Source organism: Otolemur garnettii, unplaced genomic scaffold (genome assembly GCF_000181295.1).
Source record: "Otolemur garnettii isolate 467f Iridium unplaced genomic scaffold, OtoGar3 scaffold00001, whole genome shotgun sequence".
NCBI lineage: Eukaryota > Metazoa > Chordata > Mammalia > Primates > Galagidae > Otolemur > Otolemur garnettii.
Window position 1 is genome coordinate 46,179,306 of NW_003852396.1, and position 27,459 is coordinate 46,206,764.

At 47.0% G+C, this 27,459-nt stretch overlaps 1 protein-coding gene across 5 annotated transcripts in view; it reads right to left on the bottom strand.

Moving 5' to 3' along the window:
* Positions 1-27,459, bottom strand: part of ABCC8 (ATP binding cassette subfamily C member 8) — a 74,711-nt gene that overhangs the window by 34,939 nt on the left and 12,313 nt on the right. For 3 of the 5 annotated variants that reach the window (XM_003781147.2, XM_012803796.1, XM_023518132.1), the window contains exons 4-11: positions 27,028-27,194; positions 25,232-25,474; positions 24,186-24,374; positions 18,433-18,597; positions 15,188-15,343; positions 10,082-10,216; positions 9,646-9,808; positions 483-523 (exon numbers count right to left, since the gene is read on the bottom strand). In XM_003781147.2, coding sequence (XP_003781195.1) covers positions 483-523; positions 9,646-9,808; positions 10,082-10,216; positions 15,188-15,343; positions 18,433-18,597; positions 24,186-24,374; positions 25,232-25,474; positions 27,028-27,194 — 1,259 coding nt within the window. The remainder of the gene's footprint in view (positions 1-482; positions 524-9,645; positions 9,809-10,081; positions 10,217-15,187; positions 15,344-18,432; positions 18,598-24,185; positions 24,375-25,231; positions 25,475-27,027; positions 27,195-27,459) is intronic. The other 2 variants (XM_023518250.1, XM_023518228.1) reach the window with 1 other exon arrangement.

The following is a 27,459-nucleotide window of genomic DNA, read 5'->3' on the forward strand; positions in this document are numbered from 1 at the left end:
TAGTGACGCGGAGAATTGTGTGTGGCGGATTCTTAAATTTAAAAAAGCAGGTTACGAAACTCCATGTGCAGCACAGTCCTATTTTTGTAGAAAAGACATATCATATGCCTTAAAAAAAGACTGGAAAGAAACACATTGAAAATGCTACCAGTGGGACTGTGGGTGATTTTAATCCTCCTCGTGCTTTCCTTTCTGAATTTCCCATTATTTCTACAACAAACATGTTTCACTTTAATGATTAAAAAAATTTCCTATTTTTTTAAACACTAAGTATGGGGTCTTGCAGGCCTGGAGGCAGACCAGGGGGTAGGGGAGGGACCCGTGCCCTGTAGAAACTTTCCATCCATCACCATGTTTTCGGCCCTGGTGCCAAGCCTGTCTACTGAGGTCTTTGGACAGAAAGGCCAAACCTGGGTGACTTTTCAACACAGATGTCTTTCCCCTCTACCTATTCCCAGAAGTTGGAGAAAGGATTCACTTACTATAAGGACAGCTGCAATGGGGATGGCCGTGTTCATGAAAACTGCAGAGGAAGCAGAAGGGTGAATTTAGAGGGAAGAAGAGACAGCTACACACAAAGATGCCCAAAGATGCCCGAAGCAGGGCAGCCTGGGGTGGAGGCGGGGCAGGGGCAGCCTACAGGGTGGAGCTAAGCTGGGTGGGGGCAGAACTCTAGCTCTGCGGGCGGCACTTTCAGCTCCATCCCCTATTTCCCACAGGACTCCATCTCCAGGATTTAAGCCTTTAAGTCACTCCATGTGGACAGAGTGAAGTTAGCCCTATGGGAAAAGAGTAGGGAAAGGATTGGAGAGTCGGCTATTTGTGGCCGACCGTGAGGTTAGTAACATGAGTTTCTAGGGGTACCAAGCTGCTACTCCTTCCTCTCCCTTTGGCCCCTTAGCTCCAAGCCAGGCTCTCTATGAAGCTTAGGTGGAGGCAGACCAGGGGGTAGGGGAGGACCCGTCTGTCCCCCATGGGTCTTGGGAGAGATTTGAAACTCATCTATCTGAGGTATTAGTAACTAAAGACAGCTTAAAGCAGGATGTCCCTTAGAGTCCATGCCTAGTTGGGGCAGCTGGTTCTCTCCTTAATCTGTTAAAAGTGTGGTGCTCAGATCCTTGATGCAGACTCCAGAGAGCAAAGAGAGCTAGCTGGAATTGAAGTCAAAGAAGGATGGAGTCCCTGTCACCTAGGACTGGCATGTCATTTACCTTCCCTGTGCCTCCGTTTTCTCATCTGATTTTTGTAAACTTGCACTTACTTGTTCATGCACCCCCAGCTCTTCCCAAGGTTAGAGAGGATGATGTAAGTAACAGGGTCTGTGAGTCCTGAGGGCCACCTGAATGTCACACCTCATGGGCTTCTAGCTTGGTCCTGCTACACAAGCCACCTCTGCTCTGTTCCTAGGTGGGAGAGCCCTAACCCAAGGCCTGAACATCCAGAGAAAGTGAGAAAGAAGCTCCCTGGAGTAAGATAGAACTATCCTAGCTGCCACCTTCCCATCTCATCCTCCTTCTTTCAAAGATCCTCTCCAGGCCAGTTCAGAAAGAAGTCTGCTTCTGTAGACTTCTTTAATTAGCTGAATTAAAGCAGAAGAACCAGGAGTCAGGAGCCAGAGGTCAAGGGCTCAGCCTGTGCACACAGACCCTGACTAATGCATGGTGAAGTCTTTTGACACTCTGAAGACATTCAGATGATAAACACAGATCAAAGAAGCTGACTGCCCATGTATTCCTAAGACTCCCGCACCAGCTAGTACATACAAAGTACCTGGTAGAGGTATGGTTCCCAGCTAAGGGAACCCCAACAGGGTAGAAGGACATGGCCTCTGCCCTTAGGGGGCTGCTAGGATGGAAACAGGCACTATGTCCCCAGGAAGCTCCCCATCCTTGTGGAATTCCTAATCGGATAGGGGAGACAAGGCCCCTGCCACTGGAGAGCTCCCAGGCTCATGGAGGATATAGGCTGGAGCCCTTTCAGCACTGCTAATCTCTCGGTCCATAAGGCTTTTTATCAATATCACACACGGCTGTGCTTTAATTGCTCTTCCTGATGAAGGCTGGACGGTCTCCAGGTACCCACCACAAAGCCACAGCCCTCCTGCATTATTGACTTTCCCACATAAGGGACCCAGGACATAGGTGGCTATCACTGGAAGCCCATCAGGTCTCGGTGGCCATCACCACCCATGCAGTTCTAAATACAAGGTAGCTTTGCCCATCCCTGCCAGGACCAGTTACTCCAGGGAGCTCCCCCAGGGCACGGGCCTCTTTTGCTCCTTTCTGGCCCATCCCACAAATCTCCTGTGAGGAGGGGATCATGCTACATGAGTCACCTGTGCACCCACCCTCCATCCCCTGCTCCAGGCCAAGATGCCTCTCTCCTATGCTAGGGCTCAACTCCCAGCTATAGAACAGGCTGCAAATTGGTACTCTCTTGGAAAGCAGTCTAGTGCTTTATGGCTACAGCCGCACAGAAGTTCAGACTTTCTGATCCTATAATCCGCCTCCTGGGAATTTATCCTGAATAATCATTCTAGAGAAGCACAAAGCCATCGGCAAGATGGTGTTGGCTACAGCACTGTCTGTCACAGCAAAACCAAACCACAACCGCAGCAACAAATCACCCCAATTGAAACAAATTGGAAACATCCAACTGGAGGGGTTTAGTAAATGACGGTGCATCAATTCTCTGGGAGATTTTTGTAGTCGGAAAATAAGTGATAATTGACATTTTAGCATTGTTTTCCCTGGTCAAAAAAAAATTTTTTTTTAATTTATATTTATTTTTTCTATTTTGTTGTCTTTATTCTTGTAGCTGCCTAAACTCCTTTGAGAAATGAGACAAGGTATAAATAAATTACAAAATGAATATTCCAGAGCTGATGCAGCAACACGGGGCATGCTTCTGAGATAATTAATTTTTGTCCTGCCTGGCTGCTGTATGGAGACGCTAAAGAATGAAAATGTGATTTTTAAAATTTCCTTCACCCTGCCTCTGTGCAGGGAGTTCTGGGTCCCCTTTGGGATGGGGGTTGGGGAGCAGGGTCATCAGTGGCTTGTGTTTTAAAGGCCTCTCTAGATTCTGGAGTGGATATGGCTGGGCCTGGGACATCAGGGCGGAGAGTCGGAGGTCTGGGGGTGCTACAGGGGCAAGCATCTCTCTGAGAATGGCAAGAGGCCCTGTTTCCTAACTGGGGCTGGGGGCAGAGGAGCAGGGAGTGGAACCCTCAGCTATTGTGGTTGAAGACCTGAGGCCTTCCCCCCACTCTCCTGAGTCACAGAAAGCTCTGTAACATTTCAGGTGGGGAGTGGGTGAGAAATATGGCCAAGAATGGATTTTGCTCCAACGTGAGCACGTGACTTGCCTTGATTTGATTTGGAAAAACCAAAAAACGAAGAACATGGCAGTACTTAAATCTCAAATGTTAGGGAGCAAGAAACATATTAAATAATGGTAAGTGGGATGGAAGATTCCAAATCTCTTGTGTAAGTGTGACGCTGTTATGGAAAAGTTGAGTTGTGTGTAGGCAGGCCTGAAAGGCTGCCATCAAAAGCGAAAGCCCTTCTGTAATACTGAGGAGACACGGGCATTTTTTTTAATCCCCTCCAAAAATGTCCTTTAAGAGTTATTCATTCAAAAAAAATTTTTTGAGGGTCTCCCTGTTCTAGGTATTGTGCTGGGTTCCATTGTGTCAGCTTTTCATCTCTTCCTCCTGCCTGCCTCAAACAAAACAGAACAAAACAAAGCAACAAATCAACAAACCAAGCAGGGCTCAGATCACCCACACTGCCTGGCTTTGCCCAAGGAATGCTGCCTGGCCTTGTGGGCGCCAGCCCGGCATTAGAATACCAGGAGCTTTTCATTTCCAAAGTCTTGACAAATATCTCAGAAGCCAGGGAGGCACAGCCAGCCATTTGTGCCTCTGGTTAATTTCAATTTTGGGGCCTACAGAGGGCCGGGGGTGGGGTTGTGCTGACGCACTGCCTGGGCCTAACTGCAAGGTGCACCTGCAGGAGGGGAAATGTATTTTGAAGTGCACGGGGCTATTCCCCCATTCAGTCCAATGGTCAGCAGAGTCAACAGAGGGAGAAGGAAATCACGTTATCAGTGTGTCTGGTGCTGCTGCTGAGGAAGTGCGAAGGAGGCCCTGCAGTCAGACTAATTTTGGCCTCCTTAACTGATGAGAATAGGCTCTCCCTCAGCCACCCTCCCCCCCAAACCAGGCCAGGATATGCACACACAACCCACTGTGGCTGCACCAACTAGTGGAAGGAAGGGCAGATATTGAAGAATTCCAGAGAAGCTGGAGCAGGAAGGGGGGGACCACCAGGTCTCAAGGTCACCTTGTCTCCTTATGCTGGCTGTTTTGAGTTAGGGCCTCCACTAAGGACAGAGGGGAGCAAGACTGGCAAAGAAAAGCCAGGTCCTGGGTTGTGTGCCCTGTCCAGGCACCTGTGTCTCACCAGCACTATCCTGTCCACCCTATGACCTCCTCCATCAATAGCTGAGTTGGGTTTGTTTGTTTTTCAGGATATAGCATGAGGCTAGTCACACTCACCCAAGGAGACACCACCTGACTCTGGTTCTAACCCTACGGGAAGAGCTCTGAGTATAGAATAGTGAAAGCGATGCAAACTCATATTTTACTTTAACTTTTTCCATGGCTCTCCCTGCCTCAGGGGAAAACCCAGGGGCCTGAACACGGCACACAAAGTCCTGGGGGTGCTGGCCTTGTTATCCTCTCCTCATCAAGTTACGTTCAAGTCTTGAGCATCACTGTCCTCTTCGCTTCCAGGTCTTTGTGCCTGGGACACCCTTCTCCTCATCGGGCTAACTCATGGTCATCCTTCAGAATTTGCAACAGGCTTTACCTCTGACAAGACTGAGACTAGGTTGGGTACAACTCTTAATGCTTAGGGGCATCCAGAATACCCCTCTCTGTTCCTGTCATTCATGACACTGTTGCCTGTCTGGCTTTGCTAGTAGATCATATGCAACCTGTGGGCTGGGACTGCTCTGTGTTCTCTCACTGCACCCACATGCCCAGCACAGCGCCTGGTACAAAGAAGGTGCTCAGTAAATATTTGTTAAAGAAGTGAATAAAGAAACAAAAGATCAGGTGGCACCTGTGGCTCAGTGACTAGGGCGCCAGCTCCATATACTGAGGGTGGCAGGTTCAAACCCGGCCCTGGCCAAACTGCAACAAAAAATAGCCGGGCATTGTGGTGGGTACCTGTGGTCCCAGCTACCTGGGAGGCTGAGGCAAGAGAATCGCCTAAGTCCAAGAGCTGGAGATTGCTGTGAGCTGTGATGCCACAGCACTCTACTGAGGGTGACAAAATGAGATGCTGTCTCTAAAAAAAAAAGAAAAAGAAAGAAAGAAAGAAAAAAGATCCATGGCCAGGTAAGTAACACAAAAGAGGAAGAAGGATATTTGGAACTGACCATGTGGCTCTGACCACCTGCACAGCCACTGTTTATGGACTTGTTCAGTCTCCCACAAGATTGGGAGGGCCAAGGCCATGCCTGCCTCCTCTTCAATGTTCAGGCCTTCTATAGAACCTGGCTCTGACAGAGGGCTCTGGAATGAGTGCTGCACAAAGAATGAACTGGAAGCAGATAGGTTGTTTGACCAGGAGGACCTAGGACCCCTTTGTCACCTCTGCAAAGCTTGTCCTCAGATATGGAAGAGGCACCCAGAGTAGTGCTGCTCTGTAAGGAAAGAAGGAGTGAGCTGCCTTCTACAGGGCATTTGCCTCCAGCTTCCTTCCACTTGTCTTCTAGTCACAGAAATCCTACCCTCTAACCAGGTCAGCCCTGCATGGATCTCTGTGAGAACTCCCAGCCCACATGGGGCTCCTTCTCTGTCCTCTGCTACTTACTGACTGAGGAACTTACTGAGTCATTTTACTTCACTGAGCCTCAGTCTTCTCTGCTGTAAAATGGAACAACAGAACAAAACACTCCACTGTGTTGGAGGGCTGTATGAGGGCTGAGTGCAGTCAGGCTTGCCAGGCAGCCAGCACACAGCTGGACTCATGGTTTTGCACTTACTGCTGCACTGCTCTGTGTACATCAGCCCTGACTTCTCAGCAGAGCACAGACTCTTTGAGAACAGTGAGCACATCTTGTCCCTTGCCTCCTTTCTGGTGCTGAGCACAGGGCGGGGTGGGCTTACTCAGCACCCACTGAGCAACTTACATCTCTATTTTTCTTCAAGAGGATTTTAATGTTGGGAACACTGTGCCTGTTTCTATTTCAGCCCCTTGCACTGCCCTGCACCAGCTCAGGGCTCCATAGATAGGAGGCCTCAGGGACACTCATGGCAAGACCATCAGATAGCATGTCAGGGATAATCTTGCCTGCCTGGCAGTCTGCTGGCCTGGTGAGCTGATGGCCAGATCAGAGCTCAGCAGGCATCACCAAGATGGGCCCCATTGGGAAACGTGACTCTGCAGCTCCTCTGTGGCGCCCAGACCCCATGCCTGGCGCCAGGGGTGAGAACAAGAGATGCCCCATTACCTCATGCCTAATGACCTGTGTCTTGATCCCTGGTAACAGAACACAGGAAGTCCAGGAGGAGGTAAATGAAAATGCACTCAAATCATATGCCTGCAGCCAGGAGGTGCCCGCTCCTGCCACCGTCTCTCTCCCCCTCCCACTGCTGACTAACACATCCTGGGAAGGGCAAACACACTGGGCAAACAGCACTTGGCTTTCAGAGCTCCCTGAGGCTCTTTGCCTTCCCCTCTCCCCTCTTCTAGGGACCAGCCTCCTCTGTTTACCTGTTTAGGTCACAGGGACAGGTGAAGGACTCTGGGCAGGCTCCTGGTTGGCTCTAAAGCCCCTAACTCTTTCCAGAGTCATCTCAGCTCTTGACAACATGTACCAAGATCCTCCTGGCCCCAGGTCCATCAAATGAGATAGGTTGTCTTCTGAGGGCTCCATGGGACAAAGAGCTCATTCTGGACACTTAGGCATCTTACGTTGTTTAAATAAGGAAATGTATCCCAGGCTGCAGTTTCAAATGCTGGAAACGAGTCTCCATCTCCTAGGAGCAGTCAGAGTAGCTGCCACCTGCCCCCAGTTACATGGCCTAAGGCTGCCCCCACTCTGCTGCCTGCTGAGCCAGGAATCTTGGGGACCCACTGTCCTTGCTGCTTCTTTTTCCTCTCTCCATCTCAGCAGTGGCAAACCTGCTCTACTCACCCTGATATATCATTGCTGGGAAAGGAAGTTCCCTGGCCATTCAGAGACCCCATCCCCTACCGCAGCAGCTGTTCCCACTGCTGGAAACTGTGACCCTGGGGCTGTCCACAAGTGTGGGGCTACTGTTCACATAACCGGTCCCCAGGGGCAGGCAGGCAGAGCTGACAGAGAGAAGAAGGCTAACGTGGGCCTGAGATAGGGACACTGGCTTTTCCAAGCTCCCAAATATTCCTTCCCAATTCCCTTGTTCACAGAGTGCTTAGCCTGCATGAGGGATGAGGATCAAGGAGAGAGACTGGGAACTCCAAGGGTCTTGGGGAGGAATCCAGCAAGCAATGGCTGCCCGACATGCTCACAGCTCCGTATTAGAAAATCCGATTTTAGCAGGGCTTCCTGCGTAAGGATACCATGGCTCACGCCATGTAGAGTGGATGGCTTAGCCACCAGACTGGAGCAGGGACATGCTGAGGCATGGGGCACAGTGGTCTGGCTGGACATAAGGAGGCTGGACACCTAGGGTGCTCAGTTCCGGCCCCACCCTGTGAGAACCCTTATCCAGTAGGGTGTCCATCTGGCCCCGTCAGACCCTCTCTACGCAGCATGAGTGCCCGGACACAGAGATGACCCTCAGTCTCCACAGGCTTGCTGTACCTCCTAACTGGGAGATATTCCCAGCACACCCTTCATTATTGTCTCCCACCTTCCACTCCCAGCAGTGTGTCTCTTCTGGGGACATCAAAAGAACAAATTTGAATGGGGAGGTGGTCAGCAGCCTCCTCGAATTTCCTCCCCCATTTTCGATTCCTGTCAGAATCCATTCTAGGTTGTTTCTCTTCTAAGAGAAAATAATCTTACAGTAGTGCCCTGTGTGCCCTAAGTCTTCTTCACCCTATGTAGCATAGACCAGGAGTTAAAAGACTTTGGAGGGCTACTAATCTCAGGAACGCACTCCCCGCTGGGCCTCAATTTCCCATCTGTAAAATGGTTCTCTTGGAAGACATTTTTCATTTGTTATCCTTGCCACATTCTGTGTAATTCCCAGGTATCTATCTTTTAATTCACGTATTCTCTCTAGGTATGCTAATTCATAGAACCTGTATATTGAAATGGTTTTGGTTTCTTTTTTGTTTTTTCTCTCTGAAGGCTTCTATTTGGCCCTACTTATCATGATGGCTCTTAAACTGGACAGGTCAGAGGCCTAGGGTAGGGTCTGCAAACCGCTCAATACCCCCATTCCAGTCATGTACTTGGGAAGTACCCACCATGGGGTGGATCCCCGGATCGACAAGACCAACTGTGACATAATTGGGGCCAGGGCCCCAGGGATGACCTGACTACCATAAGCCCTTACTCTGTCTAGGTAACTATTGCTCTCTGAATTAATTTCAATAACTAAAATGTTAACTTCTAGAAATTCTTTTGGATCCTTTCCCTTGATACTGTCTTGTGTTGCCTTGTGGGTTTTCACCTTCTTCTAGCTCTTCAATTGTTTAAAATATACTTTTTTTTTAAACCTTGTTTTGAGAAGGTATTATTTATTTATTTATTTATTTATTATTGTTGGGGATTCATTGAGGGCACAAGAAACCAGGTTACACTGATTGCATTTGTCAGGCAAAGTCCCTCTTACAATCGTGTCTTGCCCCCAAAAGGTGTATTTAAAATATACTTATTTTATTATCTCTTTTAGATTATTCTATCATCTCTAGGTATTGAGACTAATTCTCATATTTTTTTTTGCATCTGCTGACTTTCATTCTGGTGGTTCATTTTCCTCTTGCCGATTTTTATTTCTTATTAGTTTATGGTTCAGCAGGAGCATTTGCCATAGGAGTTCCATATTCTTTGCAAAGTGGTTTAAATTCGTGTGTCTGCTGGGAACCCAGGAATTTTACCAGTTTGGGCCTTTCCTTCTCCTTTGGGATTCCCAAACCACTTGCTTAGTATAAATTAGTCCCTACATCTGTGAGTACCTTAAGTTTGGACTCCTGATCTTTAAGGATAACTTGCTGTTTTCTCGTGTGTGACCCCAGGTGGATGGAAGCTTCCTCATTGCTTCCCCAGGGCAGTGGTGGTTGGGTCTGATTTACTGAAAACTCCTTACACTTAGGAGAACGTGAAACTGTTGTCATTTATATGCTTACTGCTGCCTGTTAATGCCATAGCAGCTCCATGAGGAATAAGACCTCATCTGTCTTTCTCACCACTGTATACTGAGGGCCAGGTGAGGGCCAGCACAGTGCCCAGCACATAGCACCCTCTCTGCACATGTTTGCTGGATAAACAAATGAGAAACTCCCAGGGCTCCGCTCTCAAAGCCAGTTTGAGGCCTCTTGGGTTGGATAATCCCAAAGCCTCCCTGTGTCTGTCACCCCCGTCCCTCTCCTTGCATGCAGGCAGCGCTCCAGGGCTAGCTGCTTGGGGTGGACTCACTGGAGATGGAGGTGTAGATGGCAAAGGCCCTGAGGCTGGTCATCTCCTTCCTGCGGGTCTCCTCCACCCGCGTGCGGAAGATGTTCTCCCAGGCGTACAGCTTGAGCAGCTTGATGCCGCGCAGCATCTCGTTGGTCTGCTTCAGCCTCTCGTTGGAGTACTCCTGTGGGGGTCACTGAGTCAGAGAGGAGACTCCTCTGCCCACGTCAAGACCCTCATCACCCCACCTAGCTCACGTCCTCACAGGGAGGCTCCCCAGCCTTGCCGTTCACTTGCTTCCCAGACAAAGAAGCTGAGGCCTGCGCAGGTCAGGTGCTCTACTCAAGGTCAGTGGCAGTGTGGTGAGAGGGAAGAGACCCGCTGGTGTGAGGGGAGAGGGGCAGGCAGACACAGGGAAAAGTGAGAAAGGGAGCCGTGCACACCTCTGGACACTCACCAGCGTGCTCCTCTGGGCCTGGGAGAGCTTGGTGGCCACAAAGTACTGGACAGGAGCCAGTAGAATGATGACAGCTGCTCCAATTAAGGCACTGACTCCGAGGATGTAGTAGAGGAGAATCACACCTACGATGATCTGAGGAGGGGTTGTGGGGATAAGTTCCCTTTGACCTTGCAGCTGCCCGCTCAGAGGTGTTGGCAAAAATCCCTCCTTCCCCTAGAGTGGGACATGCCTTGGTGCATAGGTTGCTAAATTGTTTTAGGGAGAGGGTGCAGGGAAGGAATTGTGACAGAGCAGTTTCAGAAGGATGGGTTACATGAAGGGCTCTCACACAGCGGGGAGTTTCTGGGCTGGTAACTAATTGCGTTCATCTGCAAGGCAGGCTGAAGCTTTAACTTTCTCCAAGTCTACCTTCCAGATATTCTCAGAGCTGAGACTACATGATGAGTGTGACAGCATCTTTTGTTCTGTTTGCTGTCCATCACGGGTGACATTCTACTCTCACTGGAAAAAAGCCTTGCACAAACAAAGGGTGCAACTGCTGCCTCTATGCTAGAGGAAACCAGCCCCAGGGTCTGAGGGCTTGCTTCGTATTCTGTGTTCCTGGGTCTTTCATGTTTTAATGAATCTAGCAGGTATTCCATGAGAATTCTTTTTGTTTCCAGCTTTATGTAAATGACTGTCTACTTCTGAATATTTATGAGAAGTGTAAATTGCTCTTGCCAGTCCCCAAGGCATCACACTGACAGTTTCTCAGGTTGCCTTCAAAGGCAGCCCCTCTCAATACAGGGTGGATTCTCAACAGAAGTGCTGGCTTCCTTAGTTGAAAAAGAGGGAGAAAAAAGGCTGCCTGGCCTGGGCCTACAGTCTCTAAGCCCTACCTCAGAGTGGCATTAAGCTCCCTGCACTACCTCAAGGGCAGGAGTAGGTGGGAAGCTCCATAACTTCTGCTAATCACAGAAAGCCTCTGGAATTAGCAGGTATCTTAGAGGCTGGGACGTGGTCCCTCCCCACCTGCCTCTCAGTGTTTAATGGCCAGGCACAGGAGCACTCTAGGAGATGCAGAGCCCGTCTACCCCTGCCTGCCTGCTCCCACCTCCCTCCTGGACAACTATCCCAGCAGTAGCTGCACTGCAATGGAGGCAATCAGGGCTTTTTGCAGCCAGCTTGCACTATGCCAAACACTAAGATAGCACAAGATGCTACAGCATCATTAACAGGGCACCTTGTGGGGCAGCACCTACAGGCACATCACTGCCAAGGGACTGGCAGTAGCTGGAGTTGGAGCTGGGGATGCAGCTACTGATGTTCCCAGGCTCCCTGTCAGGTTCCCTTCCTTGTGCTCCCCAGACACCTTGGTCCATGCCACTCTTCTGCAGAGGTTGAATGATCCTCATGGGGAAGAACACCAGAAATCAGGGATTCTGGGCATGCAAAGCAAATGTGAGGAAGAAGGGGCCATTTTGTCTCCTACTCACAGGTTAAGAAAGCAGTCTAGTGCAGTCAGCAGAACACAGTCCCTGGAGTCTGTGGCCCTGAGTTTGACAGCAGCATCAGCACTTAACTGTGCAATCTTGGGCAAGTTACTAATCTCTGAGTCTCAGCTTCCTCATCTCTAAAATGGTGGTTATAATCCCTGCTTTACAGGACTATTGTGATGATTAAATGAACTTCCATGAGAAGCACCTAGAATAGTGCCTGGCATATCGCTGGAGGTCAATGCCAGGTGGCTAAACCTCCTTAAAAACAAAGAGGCAGGGCATGGCGACTCACGCCTCTAATCCTTACACTCTGGGATGCTGAGGTGGGAGGATTGCTTGAGCTCAGGAGTTCGAGACCAGACTGAGCAAGAGTGAGATCCTGTCTCTACTAAAAATAAAAAAACTAGCCAAGTGTTGTGGCAGGTGCCTATGTCCCAGCTACTGGGAAGGTTGAGGCAAGATGATCTCTGGCACTTAAGACTTTGAGGTTGCTGTGAACTATGATACTACAGCACTCTACCAGGGGACAGAATGAGGATCTATCTTGAAATAAACAAACAAACAATCAAACCAGCCTCAAGGGAACTCTGTCAGGAGGGAACTGCAGAAAGGAGATATGTGGGTAAGGTGCTGCTACCGGTTTGCTGTGTGGCTCAGGATCAGGCCGCTGCCCTCTCTGGGCCTCTGATGCCTATGTGATTAGGAAACACAGAGGTATCCACTGTGGCCAAATTCCTTATTGTGGTGCCCACGATAAACTTCATGGTGGGCCACAAAACCACTGAAATTGTAGGCAAAATGTGTGAACAAGTGTTTGTTTTTTCATTAGATTTTCAAAAGTATGTGTAGATTAATGGTCTGGCCAGGGGGAGGGACCAGGAGGATGCCAATGAGTATGAGCTTTTTTGGGGGGGTAATGAAAATTTCTAAATTTGTGATGATGGTTATACAACTCTGTGAATATACTAAAACCCACTGAACTGTATACTTTAAATGGGTGAATTATTCATATTCTATATATGTATGTGTGTGTGTGTGTATGCCTTTGACAAAAAAAGATTATGAACCTGGAAGAACCCTCAGGGCTTAGATAGGAATGGAGCTCTTGTGCTAATTTTAATATTACAAAAATCCTCATGTGGCCTGTGGCCAACCAGGCTGCCCAAAGAATCTTGACCATGTTAAGTTTCTTTGCCACGGGGCTGGGATTGTACCAATTCCCAGTAGTTGAGCTCTTGTGCACTGGTCAGATCTGTAAGGCACATGGTGTGGTTGTTGGTGAATTAAAAACAGAAAATCAAATGACACTTTATGATACACAAGCAAAGGAAAGTAATCAATAGAGATACAGATTTCTCTCCTCCTGACTGCAAGTGCTGTGAAGGTTAAATTGTCCAAGTGAGAGGGGCTGGGACAGGGCCAGTCACAGGGCAGGGGTTATGACTTCATCCTAGTTAGTATTATGAACAATGATGCATGAGCAACAAGCACCATAAGTACCAGTAATAACAGTAATACAGCTGGTTTGGTAGACAAAATTACACAAAATAGGCTTTTTAAGGCAACACAACAGAGTCTCATGAATTTTCAGCTGCTGTGTACATGTTAGCATCACCCCAGGCTGTCTCTCTCTGCTCTAAGCCCTTACAGGGCAGGGGTTTTTACTTTATAGCCCAATTATTTTTTCTTTCTTTTTTTTGAAGTTTTGGCCAGGGCTGGGCTTGAACCTATCACCCTCAGTATATGGGGCCAGCGCCCTACATAGCCTGAATTTTTAATCAATGAGAACAGTATGGTCAGAGATATTCATTTCTTACAGTTTTAAAAACATTTTTTAAAAATTAAAAATAATTTTTTAGAAACAAAGTCTCAGTATGTTGGTCAGGCTGGACTTGAACTCCCAAGCTCAAACGATTCTTCTATCTTGGCCTCCTAAGTAGCTGGAAGTATAGGGGTGTGCCGCTGCACCCAGCTTAGAAAGGGTCTTAAGGAAAAAAGCCTGGCTGGTGATTTTACTGGATGAGTGCTTCAGGCCTTTCTGAAGCTTTTGCAGTCACTGATTGGTCTTGGTGGCTGGGTGGGGAGTGTCGAGGTATGGTGGGTAGGTGGTAATTGAGGGCTGGCAATGTACGGCCGTGTCTGTAAAAAAGCACATCAGATTCCTTACATCCCCATCTTATCTAGCTGGCTCTCTGTGTGAGTCCCTCCTCTTATTTTCCTTTCATTTCTTTTCATTCTAAGACAGACAAGGAGGACTGATTAAAATCCCTTAGATTAAGGTTTCTGAAATCTGCAGCCCAAGGAGTAACGGATTCTGGATTGGAAGTCTCTCTCACTCCAAATGTCTACAAGTTAGAGGGATCTGATGCTCAAGTAAGTGACCACTCTGCTGGGCACTCCAGAGGGCAAGCATCATCCCCATTTCAAAGATGAAAAAACTGAGGCTCAGAGAGGCTGTATACCAATCACCCTGTCTCACCCAGACCCGAACGCTTTATGCTATACCAGGAAGTCTCTCTGGAACCTGCAGGCCCTCTGGGAATGGGTCTAGGATTCTTGTTTCTGGGTGGAGCATCAGAGTGCTATGACTCATTCCCAGCACAGAACAAGCATCAGACTCCATGGTCTGGATGGGAGACGGAGTAGACAAAGCCAGGGGTCAGGTAAACCATGCCAAGGATTCTCTTACTACCGCTAGGGGGGAATATATCTTCTCTTGAGGAAGCCCAAAGATCATCTGGCTTTTAACAATACTATATTTTTTATTTCCATGCTTCTTGGAGAATTTAGAAATGCATAAAGAAAATAAAAATCACTTGTAATCCCATCATGCGTCCTTCCAGTTCTTTTTTCTGAGTGAATCTCTGCAAATGTATGCATATATTTATTTCAATTTAGTAGTAAGCGGACAGCATATACTAATTTGAAACGTACTCTTTTTGCTTAAAAATACATCGTGAACACTTTTATCTAAGTTTTGTTATTTTTGAGACAAGGTCTCATTCTGTTGCCCAGGCTAGAGTGCAGTGGTATCATCATACCTCATTGTAACCTCAAACTCCTAGGCTCAGTAATCTTCTTGTTAAAGCCTCCTGAGTAGCTGGGGGTACAAACACACATCACCATGCCAAGCTAATTTTTAAATTTTTTGTAGCGATGGGATCTTGCTATGCTGCTTAAGCTGGTCTTGAACTCCTGGGCTCAAGAGATCCTCCTACCTTGGCCTCCCAGAGTGCTGAGATTACTGGTGTGAGCCGCCGTGCCCAGCCACAAATACTTTTCAATGTTAGTTAAGTATTTTGCCTCAGCATAAATTTTAACACCTGTAAAAGTGTTCCATATGTGATTATTCTATAGTTTATAAAGTTGGCTTTATTTTTAAAGTCTTACTGATACTGCCTCCTCTGGTAATCAAGAGAGGTGAGGAGACTTTTTGTAGAGTACAAGAGACCCAGGGCTACCCACCCTCCCATGGAGACCACAAGGAGGTGGAAGGTACAGGCAAACATGGAGTGGAAGATGGTGAGCTCCTTCTTAGCCACTGGACACGGACCACCAACTGCTAGTTTTGTGTCCTCTTGCCATCCCTCCCTGTCCCCTCACCTTCTTAGCACACATCTGGTACCTGTACTGGCATAGCCCAAAGGTTTGGGCACAAGAAGAAAAACCACATGAGTTGGTTGGTGTCGATGGCAACCAGGTTACAGATCTGCCCGGCAGTCATTTCCCCCATGGACAGGTTGGAGGTGGACAGGTGCATAATTTTGTTGTAAATCTTGGTCTAGAAATAAGAAGCAGAGTGTTTCACATTTGTCATCCTCATCATCATCCTAATCACCACCCCAGATGCTACACGTCTGCTGTGTGCCAGGGGCTTCTCAGACATCTCCGGTGGAGCCTAGAGCAGCTCTGTAAGGGGAGTTGTTCACTGTCCCGATTTTATAGATGAGGCAATGAAGGCTCAGAGAGGTAAAGGGCTTTGTTACAGACCCAGGAAGTCAGGGAGGCAGCTTTCAAATGAGGAATCCATGCCAGCACAGCAAGCTACTTCCCCAGCAAGGAGGCCTCTCCCTTGGGGACAAGACTTAATTAGCTCTTAAATCTTAAAAGCAGATCTTCATGTCCAGCCGATTGTATTCTTGATTTACCAGAGGCCAGTGGAGAGCACATTTCAGAACCATAAAAATGATGAAGTAGGGGCAGTTGTCTGTTTTATTTTTTATTTTATTTTTATTTTTCCAGCTGTCTGTTTTAAAGTGGCTATCTCCAACCTGGGGAGGGTGAGGGTTAGGTACATCCTCCTGTCATAATTGAGCTTTGAAACAAAACAAGAGTTCAGCCTCAGAAGGTCTGATGTGCTACACAACCTCAAGTGTCAGTCAGCCTCAGTACCACCTGGGGAGAGCAGCCACCGAGGACCTTCCCAGGGCAGACAGGGAGCAGCCATGGCAATGACTGCCTCTGAGCTATAAATCTAAATGCTTCATGTGCAGAGAGATCATGCCTTCCAGAAAGATTTCAATTTTCAGGCCATGCACACTTGAACTAGGAAAATGCATTTCTGTCCTAAATGTTCTAAGGATGCCTGCTCTTGAGTGAAATTCTATTGTGCATTTTGATGCAAGGTGGATGCCCAGCCCTTAATTCTTCTTTTGTATAAATCCAGGCTTTTTTGTGGATCAGGGTTTCTTAAAGCATGAAGCTATTCTATGTTTTTTCGTGAGTCCATACGCCATGATTTAAAATAACAGCAAAGATATATTTGGACAAATCTGTATACCTTCTAGGTTATGTGAAATCAAGCTTCACAAGATAATCACCTAGTTTCAGAGGAGTAAAGACCCAGAGCAATCTACAGATAACACATTATTTAGTAAAGATCAGTATATACAGAAGTACATAGCTGACTAATAGCTGGTATGTTGTTTTAAAAATTACATGTATAATTCAGGAATTTTATTTAATAACTTTTTATGCAAAAAGTGTGGTTATTCTCAAAGTCACAAAGAAACTGGCTGTCATCTACAAGGGTAAATTGCTGTAAATAATTTTCTAGAAATCCCTTAAAGAAAAACAATTTTATTTTTCCTTTGTTTCTAAAATTAATGCCAGTATTTCCTATTTGTGGCATAGTAATCAATCCCTCATTTATGCACAAAAGTAAAACAGTTTGATAAAAATGATCACATGCTAACACATTAAAAAATAATTTGTTGGCCCTTTTAGTGTAATGGGAAAACACAGGGCTGGTATGTGACTTATGACATACCCATAGTAAGTAGATTTAATTACAAAACTGTCTAACCACAAAATAGAGCACAGGCTGGGATTTGGGGAGTGGTTTACTGAATGGAAACCACTCCCCAAGGAGTGGTGCAAGGAGGAATTTGGTTCTTCCTTAGTCATCTTAGAAAGTCTTACAAAGGCACCGCGAGTCTTAGAAAGTCTTGGGTTTTCCTAGTCTATTTCCACCATTGTCCCATGACAACATTCATCCCTGAGGAACTTCTTTGCTTTCCCAGTGAAAAACCACTGGGGACAGGCAGTTTTGTCACATACAGCTGTGCAGTTTGTGTGCTGCAAAACTTCAGGGCACATCATTCACAAGGACTATCCGGAGACAGCCAGAGTTTGGACCCTGACGCTCTCCCCAGCTCGAGCCATACCCTTCTCCCCTCAGTCCTTTCTCTGTAAAGTCTCTGATCCTGGTTCCCACATGACCAGCCAATGTCCATGATTCAAAGGAATAGTTTTGCAGACTAAGGTAGCTTTGGGATTTTTCCACAACTTTGTGAAAGTCACTGCATGTGGCAGATCTGCTAGTTACTCCCCAAGTCCATTCTCCCCTTTGTGCAGGGAATTTCTGCCATTGGAATACGTGGCTGTTGAGAATGAAGGCCACACTCTTCGGCCTCTCTAGGTGTGGCCATCTGGCCAATTTCTCATGAACAGGAGGGGAGAGGGTATGTCTGCATTATGATTTCAGAACAAAGCAGTGTTCTTTTCTCTTGTTCTTTCTTTCTTCTTGCTGACTTAAATGTAGACATGGTAGTGGCAGTGTCCATAGACATGAGACCAAGGCTAGAGAGACAAAGTCATATAAAAAGGCTGGGAGAGCAACATTATAGACGAAGCCAGGTCTCTGATGCTTGTGTAACTTCTGTGTCAGCCCTGATTCCATGTGACAAATAAACTTCTATTTAAACTACCCTCATACAGGGTCTCTCTATTCCAACAGCTGAACCAAGATTCTAATGAAAACTCTGGGATTTGGACAACTCTCATCACCACCTCCTTCAAAGGTGTCTTGAATATGCCCTAACTTTGCTCATCTTTCCAACAAACTCCAAGAAAGAAGCCACAAAAAGCAGGACCAAGAGCCTAGATTCAAGTGACCTATCAGACCAAGTAAGTCTCTCTCACTAGTAAACAAGATTTAAGAGCTCAAATTGATCTCAGAGGCTACCTAGACCTGGTATGTCAAACACATTCCTGTTTTTGCACCCAGAGACTTTCTGATAGCAGAACTCTGGAATGGTATCTAGAGAAGGGTTCTAAGGGTGCATTTGTACTCAGCAGGAGAAAGTACTATGATTGACTGGTGATGTCTGTCCAAGGGCTGGATCTCACATCTAGTCCAAGGCTGACCCAGAGCTAGAACTACATTTCCTAAGTGCAGCCCAAGACCCTTTCTGCTATTCCACACTGCCTTGTCAATGGTTATTGTTTCAAAATACTTTTAAAGGGAAACAAAAAATAAATTCACAGCAGAATTATTCTTGAGTGTCTATGAGGATGAACAATGCTCATGGATGTTATTCTTAATAATGCTTTTTATTGCAAAGTGAAAAAAAATAATCACCCAGTTACCTGTATTGCTCCTCTCAAGTTAATTCCAGTTTCAATGGCAACATAGTAGGATGCTTGCAGAAATGTCCTTTGCAGAAGGAGGGCAAGGAACAGAAGCACAGCCAAGACGTAGGCATTAGCAAGGAACTCTTGGGATGAGACAAAGTAGACACCGAGAAATTGTGTCTGTTGGAAAGAGAAGTTTGGACGTGGTTGTCATTGCCAGCAAAATGACCACGGTTAGTAGACATCACTATGCCATAATAGCCATGCACATTACAGGAGCCTCCACACTTGCAAAGCCTTATGCAACTGTTTATGAGTGAAAAATCAGACCAACAAATCCAACTAAACATTCTCGTAACTACAGAGAAGGTTGCCCACACCCTCTTCATCTTCCCTCTTATGGAAAGAGAATGGAGCCAGTTCTAACCTTGATCCCATAAATATGACTCTCAGCATGTGACCACCAGGCCCAGAGCACACTCTGAATGGGATAAGAATAAATAAAGCAAATCACAGAGCAGCCAAAACTAGATGTGCCAAGTCTCACAATGTATGTTCTCTGCTATAGAAACAGAATCGGCAGAGGCCTTGTCCCGACAGCCTGCTCTGTAAGAGTTTTCAGGCAGAAAAGAAAGGGTAAAATGTGGCTCCCGGGGGAAGAGATGTGAGTTTGTCACTTACAATAGTCTGAAAAGATTACAGACCCATGTCTGCCAGCTTCTTGGGTTCTCAGGACCTTCTGTGAGATGTAAGGTTCTCTTGCTGAACTTCCAGCAAGATCTTAGATGATAACCAGTGAGGAAAAACAAACATTTTGATTTTGTTGCTAAAGATACCAGGGAACAACAGCGGGTCTGTTTCCAAATTCAGCATCAATAGCTTTGATCTTGGTAAGTCCATCACACCCCAGCAGAGAGGCATCAATATCTCTAGGAAGACAGAACTCTCCCTTCTCAGACACTGCCCTGAACTGTCCATGCTATTGAGAAGGGCGAGGGAGCCGCCATGGGGTAAAGAGGGATGGGGACGAAGTGATGGAAAGGATGCTGCAGGCATGTCCTGACCACCACCAGGATGAGGATGACAGGGCCGTGCTCTCAGTGGAGGCCATTCCCTGGAGCCAGACACTCTTAGATCTTGGATGCAGGGCTTCCTCAGGTAGAAACGACCTCACCTCTCAGTTTAACTGAGGATCTTGAAACCAGTCCTCACTGCTCCCTGGAGCTCTCTGGTGCTGTTTGCCGCTGCCTCTCCCTTGCTCTATGGGACAGGGGTCTCTCCCTGTTGGGAGAGCAGGAAGCAGCCACAGGGAGACCAGTGAGGGATATACGCAAGACTCTAAGAGGGAGGTCCTACTGAGGCCCTGAGCCCCTGACTCTCTGTTCTGTTTGCCAATGTACCAAAGGGAAGAGGCAGAAGAGGACAGAGAGTAGACAGGCTGGAAGAAGAAAAATGGACCTTGAAATTCAACTGCCAGGGAGACCCGATCTTACAGGGGAGGGAGAGGCAGCAGACAGACTTATCAGGTGCAAACTTATCACTGCATCCTTACAATGCCTGCACGAGAAGGGTGACATTATTAGCTCATTCCTTAAATGAGGAAATGGAGTTTTAATATCCTTTGTGGCTGTTCCACGGTTGCATGCTGGTTAAAGGGACATGTGAACATGAACCCGAGTGATGTCAAAAACACTATTCCAGACCCACCATTTAGGCCTCATCCAGCCCTTGATCTCATGTGGTCATGTGACCAGCCATAGACCAACACACTGATCCATCTATCCATGGCCTTTTGAGATGCTGCTTAAGAGCCAGGACTTGGAGGTCAGCCATATCTTTGTTTGATTCCTAACTCATCACATATTAGCTGTTGTGTCCTTAGGTGAGCTCCCCAACCTCCCTGAGCCTCACTTATCAGCTTCCTCACTGACAAATGAGGATATGAAGGGTTCAAACTTCAGAGATCTGCTGGGAACGTTCAGTGTATGCATGAATAATGCGTGTAAAAAAACATAGTAAGTATAAGTGTGCTCAAGACACGGTAACTTGTGCATTATTCACTGCAGAACCATTTCCCATGTGTCTCCTGGGGGGCTGGGTGCCGAGCACACAGAGGCCAGATTATGCAACTTCTGTCTTGGCAGATGGGGGGCCAAGTCACGGAAGGGATAAGGGGTCCTTAGATGCTAGACACACAGGATGTTATACAGAGGAGGGGGAACTGAGGCAACTGGGGGAAGGCTTCCTGGAAGAGGTGACATTTAAGCAGACTTGGTGGATAAGGAGGAGTTACTGAAGTGAAAGAAGCTATTCCAGGCCAGAGCACTGCATGGACATCATCGTGAAGAGGCCAGTCCACACACTGGCATCACCAAGTCACAAACAGTAGTACCCGTAAGTTCATTCAATCACCCATAGTGACAGCCACAAATATGACCTCCCATATGGGGACACACACACAGAGACACAGGGACAAACTGAAGAACACACACAGAACTATAAGCCATTCCTGGGAGAACTCATTTAGAAACAAACACATGCACATTCACAAACCCATACATTTCCCTACTGAGGTTTAGAGGCTGCTTAAAGCTCTGGCCCTCAGATCAAACCCAGACTGTTCTTTCTTTCTCTGGCTCAGCTGGTAGCCCAGAGCAGTGTTGGCAGATTTCATATACCAGGAGCTCTTTATGAATCCAATTCCTTTGCCCTGCCGCCAGATCAGCTACATTCATGGCAGGTGACAGATTGGGAGTGGGGGTTGGGCCGGAGAGGAGGCTGGGGAAGGTAGATCACTGGGCAGAGCCCAGCCTGGTCCCAGCCTTACTCAGGGAGTGGCAGAGGGGAAAGGGGCAGCAAAAGATCTAGCAGGCTATAGACGTTTTCAGTAACTAAAGATGATATAAGGAATGTTCGTCCTTGCAGATACCAAGGACAATGTGTTTCTTGCCAACTGCGTGTATCCTGGAAGGGAAGACATGACAGGGCAGCCGCTGATGATGAATGAACCACGGGTGTCTGGCTGTCCTGACTGCAGTGGGATGGATTCAGGCTGAGTAGAAAGAAGGGCTTCCTCACTCAGACTAAATGCTACAACATGCAGCCAGGGAGCTTCCTTTTTTGTCATTCATGAAGTCTAGAATAGCACCCAGCCCTTTGGGTTAAACTGCTGGGGGGCGGGGAGATGCCCCACATGACCTCAGTACATGACCCCTTTCTCCTATTTTCTAGGCTCCGAAGCCTAAATGAGAAATAAGCCACATCCCAGGCAATCACATGATTGAGAGTGTTTTGTTGTGAACACTGGAGACTATATTTACTTTCAACTCTCGTTTCTATGTCGGAAATTTGCTGATTGTATTTGGGCTGCAGAGAACAAATATTAAATCTGATAAGGCCCGCTGCCACTGGCCACTGAGGCAGGGCCATCTGTCTCAGGGATTTGTATGCTGATAAGTAACTGGGACAAGAGCATTCCAATGAGAGGGCAATAAACTCCAGGGTTTGTGCATAAATAAAGAAAAAAAATGGCAAGGGTAACATTCAGATGGATTAAAATTCTAAGCGCTCTCACTGTGTCTTTGGCACATCCTACCTTAGTGCCCTCTCCTTGGGAGAATCCCACAGGGTGCTGGGAAACACAGGAAGAAGGGGATGGTGTGGACAAGCCGATAAGGGCTCTGGCCGGTGTCACTTCCCCCTAATATTAACAACTGGCTCCATCCTGCTGTAGGATTGTCAATCTTACAATTCTGGGGTTACCAGTGGTCAGACTAAAACTGAAGGTGACAGTCCTGTGGACAAGAGAAGCAGCCACTCTCTCTCTCTTTTGGGGGGCCAGGTAAAATACAGAGGTCTTAAAAACCACTGAAGTCTAAATAAGCAAAAAGAGTCCTTACATTCTCAACTGAAAAGGAAATTGACCCATCTCAGCTTGGTAAACTCCAACCCTCAAATTCTCCTTCCTCTACGAAGCTGTTTGTAACCACTGGCTAAGTCGATCACTCCCTTTTCCCACAATTCCCTGTAAATACCTCCTAACATTCATATGTAACACATGGTAGAAAAATATATTTAGATTTTTCTCTCCTTTGTTGGAGCCGGAGATGATGGTTTGGTAATAATAGTCTATTTAGCATTATGGTTGTAAATACCCAGTCAATGGAGTAGGAAAGTCTTGGATTCAAATCCTATGTTACTAACTAGCTGAGCGACCCTGGGGAAAGTTATTTAACCTTTCTGAGCTTCAAGTTTCTCATCTGTAAAATGGAAATAAGAATATCCATCTCATGAATTGTCTGGCATGTGAATTATATTACAGTAAAGCTGTAACTAAAATATACTCACTCACCCCCAATTGTAGTTTTAGTTAGTAAACGAGGTAACACATGGCTAACTCCCACACACAGCCAGGTATGTATAATGTGGCCTATAAGTGGCTATTATAGTTAATAGTCCGTGTCCATAACCCTTGACTTCATATTCTCACCGCCCAACCCAGGCCTGGCACACAGTAGGGCTCAATAAACATTTGCTGACAAAATCAGATATTAGACTTGCCATATCTCAAATTTCTGACCAAAAGTACTCAGCTGACTAATTAAATCTCCAGAAAAATTGATATAAACCTCTGAAGATTAACTGCTATCTGCAATTTTGGAGCTTATGAGATGAATAAACATTACACAAGGGGTATCATAAATTATTAAGATCCCTGGCTACTAATTTTCTGCATTAATTTTGGACTGTCTGTGGTTAAAATGTTATAATTCAATCCTCACTGGGAGAATAAAACTCTGGGTCTATTAAGGGTGAAAAGTTTTCCATTTTGTGGCCGTGTAAACCTCAGTGGCCGCAAAGAAACAGATAATAGAAGTGGATGCTCTGGCCCCAGGCAGGGAAAATACCCTCCTTAGAAAGGGGTTTCTATCTCTTTTGCCCAACAAATTTCAGTTTGTAGCATCTTTGCCTCTGGAACGGGTACTGGATATCATCTAGTCCAGTAAGTTTCAAGTATTTTTAACCTTTTCTTAAAAAAATTAATGGTAAAATCCAACATATTGATAAAACTTTGAATAAAATTTGGAGTGGGGGGAGAAAAAACCCCACTCATGGAGGCGTCCCACTTCTGTTGCCCCCAACAGCAGCCCCCAAGACACCCCTGCAGGATACATGGCACTGAAAAAAACAGATCCCTGAAAACTTTCTCAGTCTATTGAGCTGGTATGAACTGAAAGTCAACAAACCTAGCAAATTATAGACACTCTAGGCATTGGACAAATGCCTTCCTGTCATTTTCTGAGTGAATTAACTACTAGGAAAGGTATTATGGGGGTGATGGTGTTGGGGGGAGAGCAAGGTACAGAAAACTCTTGGGGCGCTTGTTCAACTCCTGGAGTGAGTTTCTGTTGTCCAGACTCTGAGCATCCTCTGGAGGGGGTGGCTGTGCACGTGTAAGGAGCCACCCAGCGTGGCTGTGGCCCACATACAGGTCTCATGCACCCTCACCCACAACTGATCACACAACTGAAAACCTTGCAAGGTGTTCAACCTGTGGCCCGTGGGCTACATGTTTTCTGTGAGGGCTTCTTTTGCTTATCTGTGGTGTTGGATATTACAAAAAGTATGCACAGATCTTTTTTTGCCTATAGGGTGTCACTGGTATATTTACTGTGTGGCCCCAAATAACTTATTTTTACTTGTGTGGCAGGAAAAAAAAGTCTGTTCACCCTGTAGAAGGTGTCCCGCCCTTCTCCTGGGTGGCCTACCTTGGGCTGGAAGACGTGGTTCTCCTTCCCAAGGTGATCCACAATTCCAAAGATGCACAGTGGCCCAGCAAAGCCCAGGAGGTCAGCCAAGATGCGGAAAGTGCTGCTGAGGACCAGGCGTCTCCCGAAGGCATGGCACAGTGCTTGCCAGATGGCCCGGGCACCCTGTGTGCTCTCTGCATCCTTCCGCTGCCCAGAGAGACCCATGGCCAGGTCAGAGTGGCTGAGGGCTCATTCATGGCAGGGCCCAGCCTCCCAGGATGTCCCTGGCTCCTGCTGCCTAGGGAAACTCATTGGTCACATCCTCTACAAAGAGGCGAACTCCAGGAAGAAATCATAGAATCACCAAGTGCAGTCTATGGTGTGGGCCCAATCAGCACCAATATGGCCTAGATAGGGAAACTGAGGCCAAATGGTTGTTCAAGGTGACAGAGCTGCTCTGGGCCTATGGGATGAGCAGAGCATGGAGATGAGGGAGTGGCCATGTGCCATCGGGCTGTCTCCAGGTCTGTCCCATGCTAGGGCAGAAACAGTGAAGGAGCGTTGGACTTGGAGACTGGCTCTGCCACCTGCCAGCTGTGGGCCAGTTCTGGGCAGGTCATAGCCTTTCTAGGGAAATCAGTTTCTTTTTCAGAGATCTGTGTCTGGCCCAACTCATACAGCTCTCTTATAAGGATCAGGCCACTAACAGCCCTGCCCTCCAAATTGAGTAAAAATTCCCACCTACAGTCATTGACCTCCAGAAGAAAGAGGACAGGATACAAGAGAGTCCAGTGGGGTCACTTCCCTTCTCAGGGCCTCAGTTTTCCTAACTGGACAAGGATATAGGACCAAATAACCCTAATTATAAGAGCCATTCTAACTATGACTAGCCTAGACCTGTGCGTGGTTTACCATGTGACTTAGGGCAAGATTATTCTCCACACTGAGCCTCAGTTTCCCTTCCTGTCCCACCCGTATTTTGACCTAATACCCTCTGAGGTCCCTATCTGTTGGCTCTAAACCAGAGGACAGGGAATGGGTGGTGTGGCCACGCCCCCACTGACCACCTGGGCGTCAAAGGCTGCGCAGAGCCGCCTATAGTTGGTGAGAGCTCGCATAGCGATGGGCAGCTTCCCAATGGCTCGCAGGTCGATGGGCTTCTTATGGGCAGTCTTGATGAAGGCATTCATCCACCAGTAGGTGCCCTTGGACAGCAGGTTCACGAAGGGCTGCAGGAAGCGTACTCCCAGGTCCTGTAGGTCTTCAGGGGGCTTCACCTCCCTTGGCGTCTTGAAGAAGATGTATCTCTGTAAGCACACAGGCCATGGGAGATGGGTAAGTGCAGCTTTTCAGTACTCCCTACTTTGTCCCAGCAAGGATCTGAGGTTGTGACATCCACACTTGACCTCTAACAGATAAGCCAACACTTGCCATAATTATTCCCAGGAAAAGGACCTCTTGGCCACCAATGTCAGGGCTTCCTGACTTTTTAACTATTCACTGAGGTCTACTCTGAATTCCTCTGGCTGGATTGGGTTGGATTTAAGTTGAGTTAGGAAGAATAGAAATTTCCCATAAACTGTCTTCTTTACATATCTGAGGACACCATTATGTTCATACAGACGTCATAGAACTTGAAATTTTGCAGATCTGGGTTCATATCCTGCCTCCTTTGCTGGCAAGCAAGGTTGGACAAACCTCATCTAAAATGTGTCCTTATAAAGGTGGTGCCACTTGTATAACAGGGTTACTGTGAGGGTCAGTTGAGGAAGAAAATGCAAGGGCTTATACCCTGTGGATTACTAACTAAAGCAGAAGAGTCAGAGCAATGCAGGTTAGAATAGTAGTTCACACTCAACAGAGCAGCCCAGATTAGAAAAGGCTACAATCCCCCATTCTGGCTGAAGGGTAGAGAGTTTTCCCATGTGCTGCTGGGAGATTACAGCTTCTCTGGAAGGCAATCTGCAACATGAATCAAAATTGAAAATACAAAGACTCTTCGATCCAGCAATGTCACTCCTTGGACTCTCTCCCACAGAAATAAAAGCAGCAGTCCATAACAATATAGGTATGTGCGATGCACTATTACTTGCGAAGGCGAGAGCTTGGCAACAAAGTGAATACCCACTAATAGGGAAAGAGATGAATAAATTATGGTTATCCACATGATGAAATATTATGCAGCCATTAAGACAATTGAATTAGCCAGACCAGATGGTTTGGAGGGAGTCCCAAGCAATATTTGTTAGGTGAGAAAAGCATAATTCAAAAGGTAGCGCATGATATAATTTTGTTTTTATGAAACAAATACTTACATGTGTTGAGAAAAATAAAACCTGAGTTAGATATTAGATAGATGTGTGTTATATTAATAAAAACAAAGTACGGAAAGATAATGTTAGTCTGGGTTATGTGGGAAGGTGAGGGCAGAAGAAGGAGATGGTTGGAGCCTGAGGTGGGGAAGAGAGAAGGAGGAGGGGGATGAATAAAAATGATAACAAAACACAAGATGTGTGTGCACTTACATTACTCGTTCATGTGTACCTGTGACCGTGAGTACACGAAAGCACAAGTTCCCTTCCCCCACAAGAAAAGAAATTGGGAGAAAACAGTCTCTGAAGATTTTTCCCTCTCTATGGGTGTAAACTCAGCCTTCAGACTCAGCTGTCACATTCTGTCACCTCCTTTCTCTCTGGGAGCCTGGCCTCAATGCCCTCTTTGGGGGGCAGGTGAACCAAGCTGGCTCCTTCTCAGGTGTGGCTGAGAGACAGATGGGGGCCTGCACCCAGGCAAGGAAGTGCTCAGAAGCTCCGCCCCCACCTCACCCTGGCCCAGGTGTGTCTGCAAGTGGCCTGCTCACCCTCACCCTGATGACGTTGACCTCCACAAGCAGCAGCATCCCGTACAGCACCACCAGCAGCCCTGTGAGGCAGAAGCGCAGCTGTGAGAAGCCAATGGCATGGTCGTAGAACTTGACAAACTTGATGGTCTTGGTGATGAAGGCCAGGGTCCAGTAGATGAGCAGGGCTGCCAAGGAGAGAAAGGAGAACATGGGTAACTTGTGTGTATGCCACATGTGTGCACTCATATATGTGTAAGTGTGTGGGAGGGAAGGAGAGAGAGTGTGTGTATCTAGGAGGCAGGTGTGTGAGCATGCACATTTCTTTTTTTTGAGACAGAGCCTCAAGCTGTCCCCCTGGGTAGAGTGCCATGGCATAGCTCACAGCAACCTCCAACTCCTGGGCTCAAGCGAGTCTCCTGCCTCAGCCTCCCAAGTAGCTGGGACTACAGG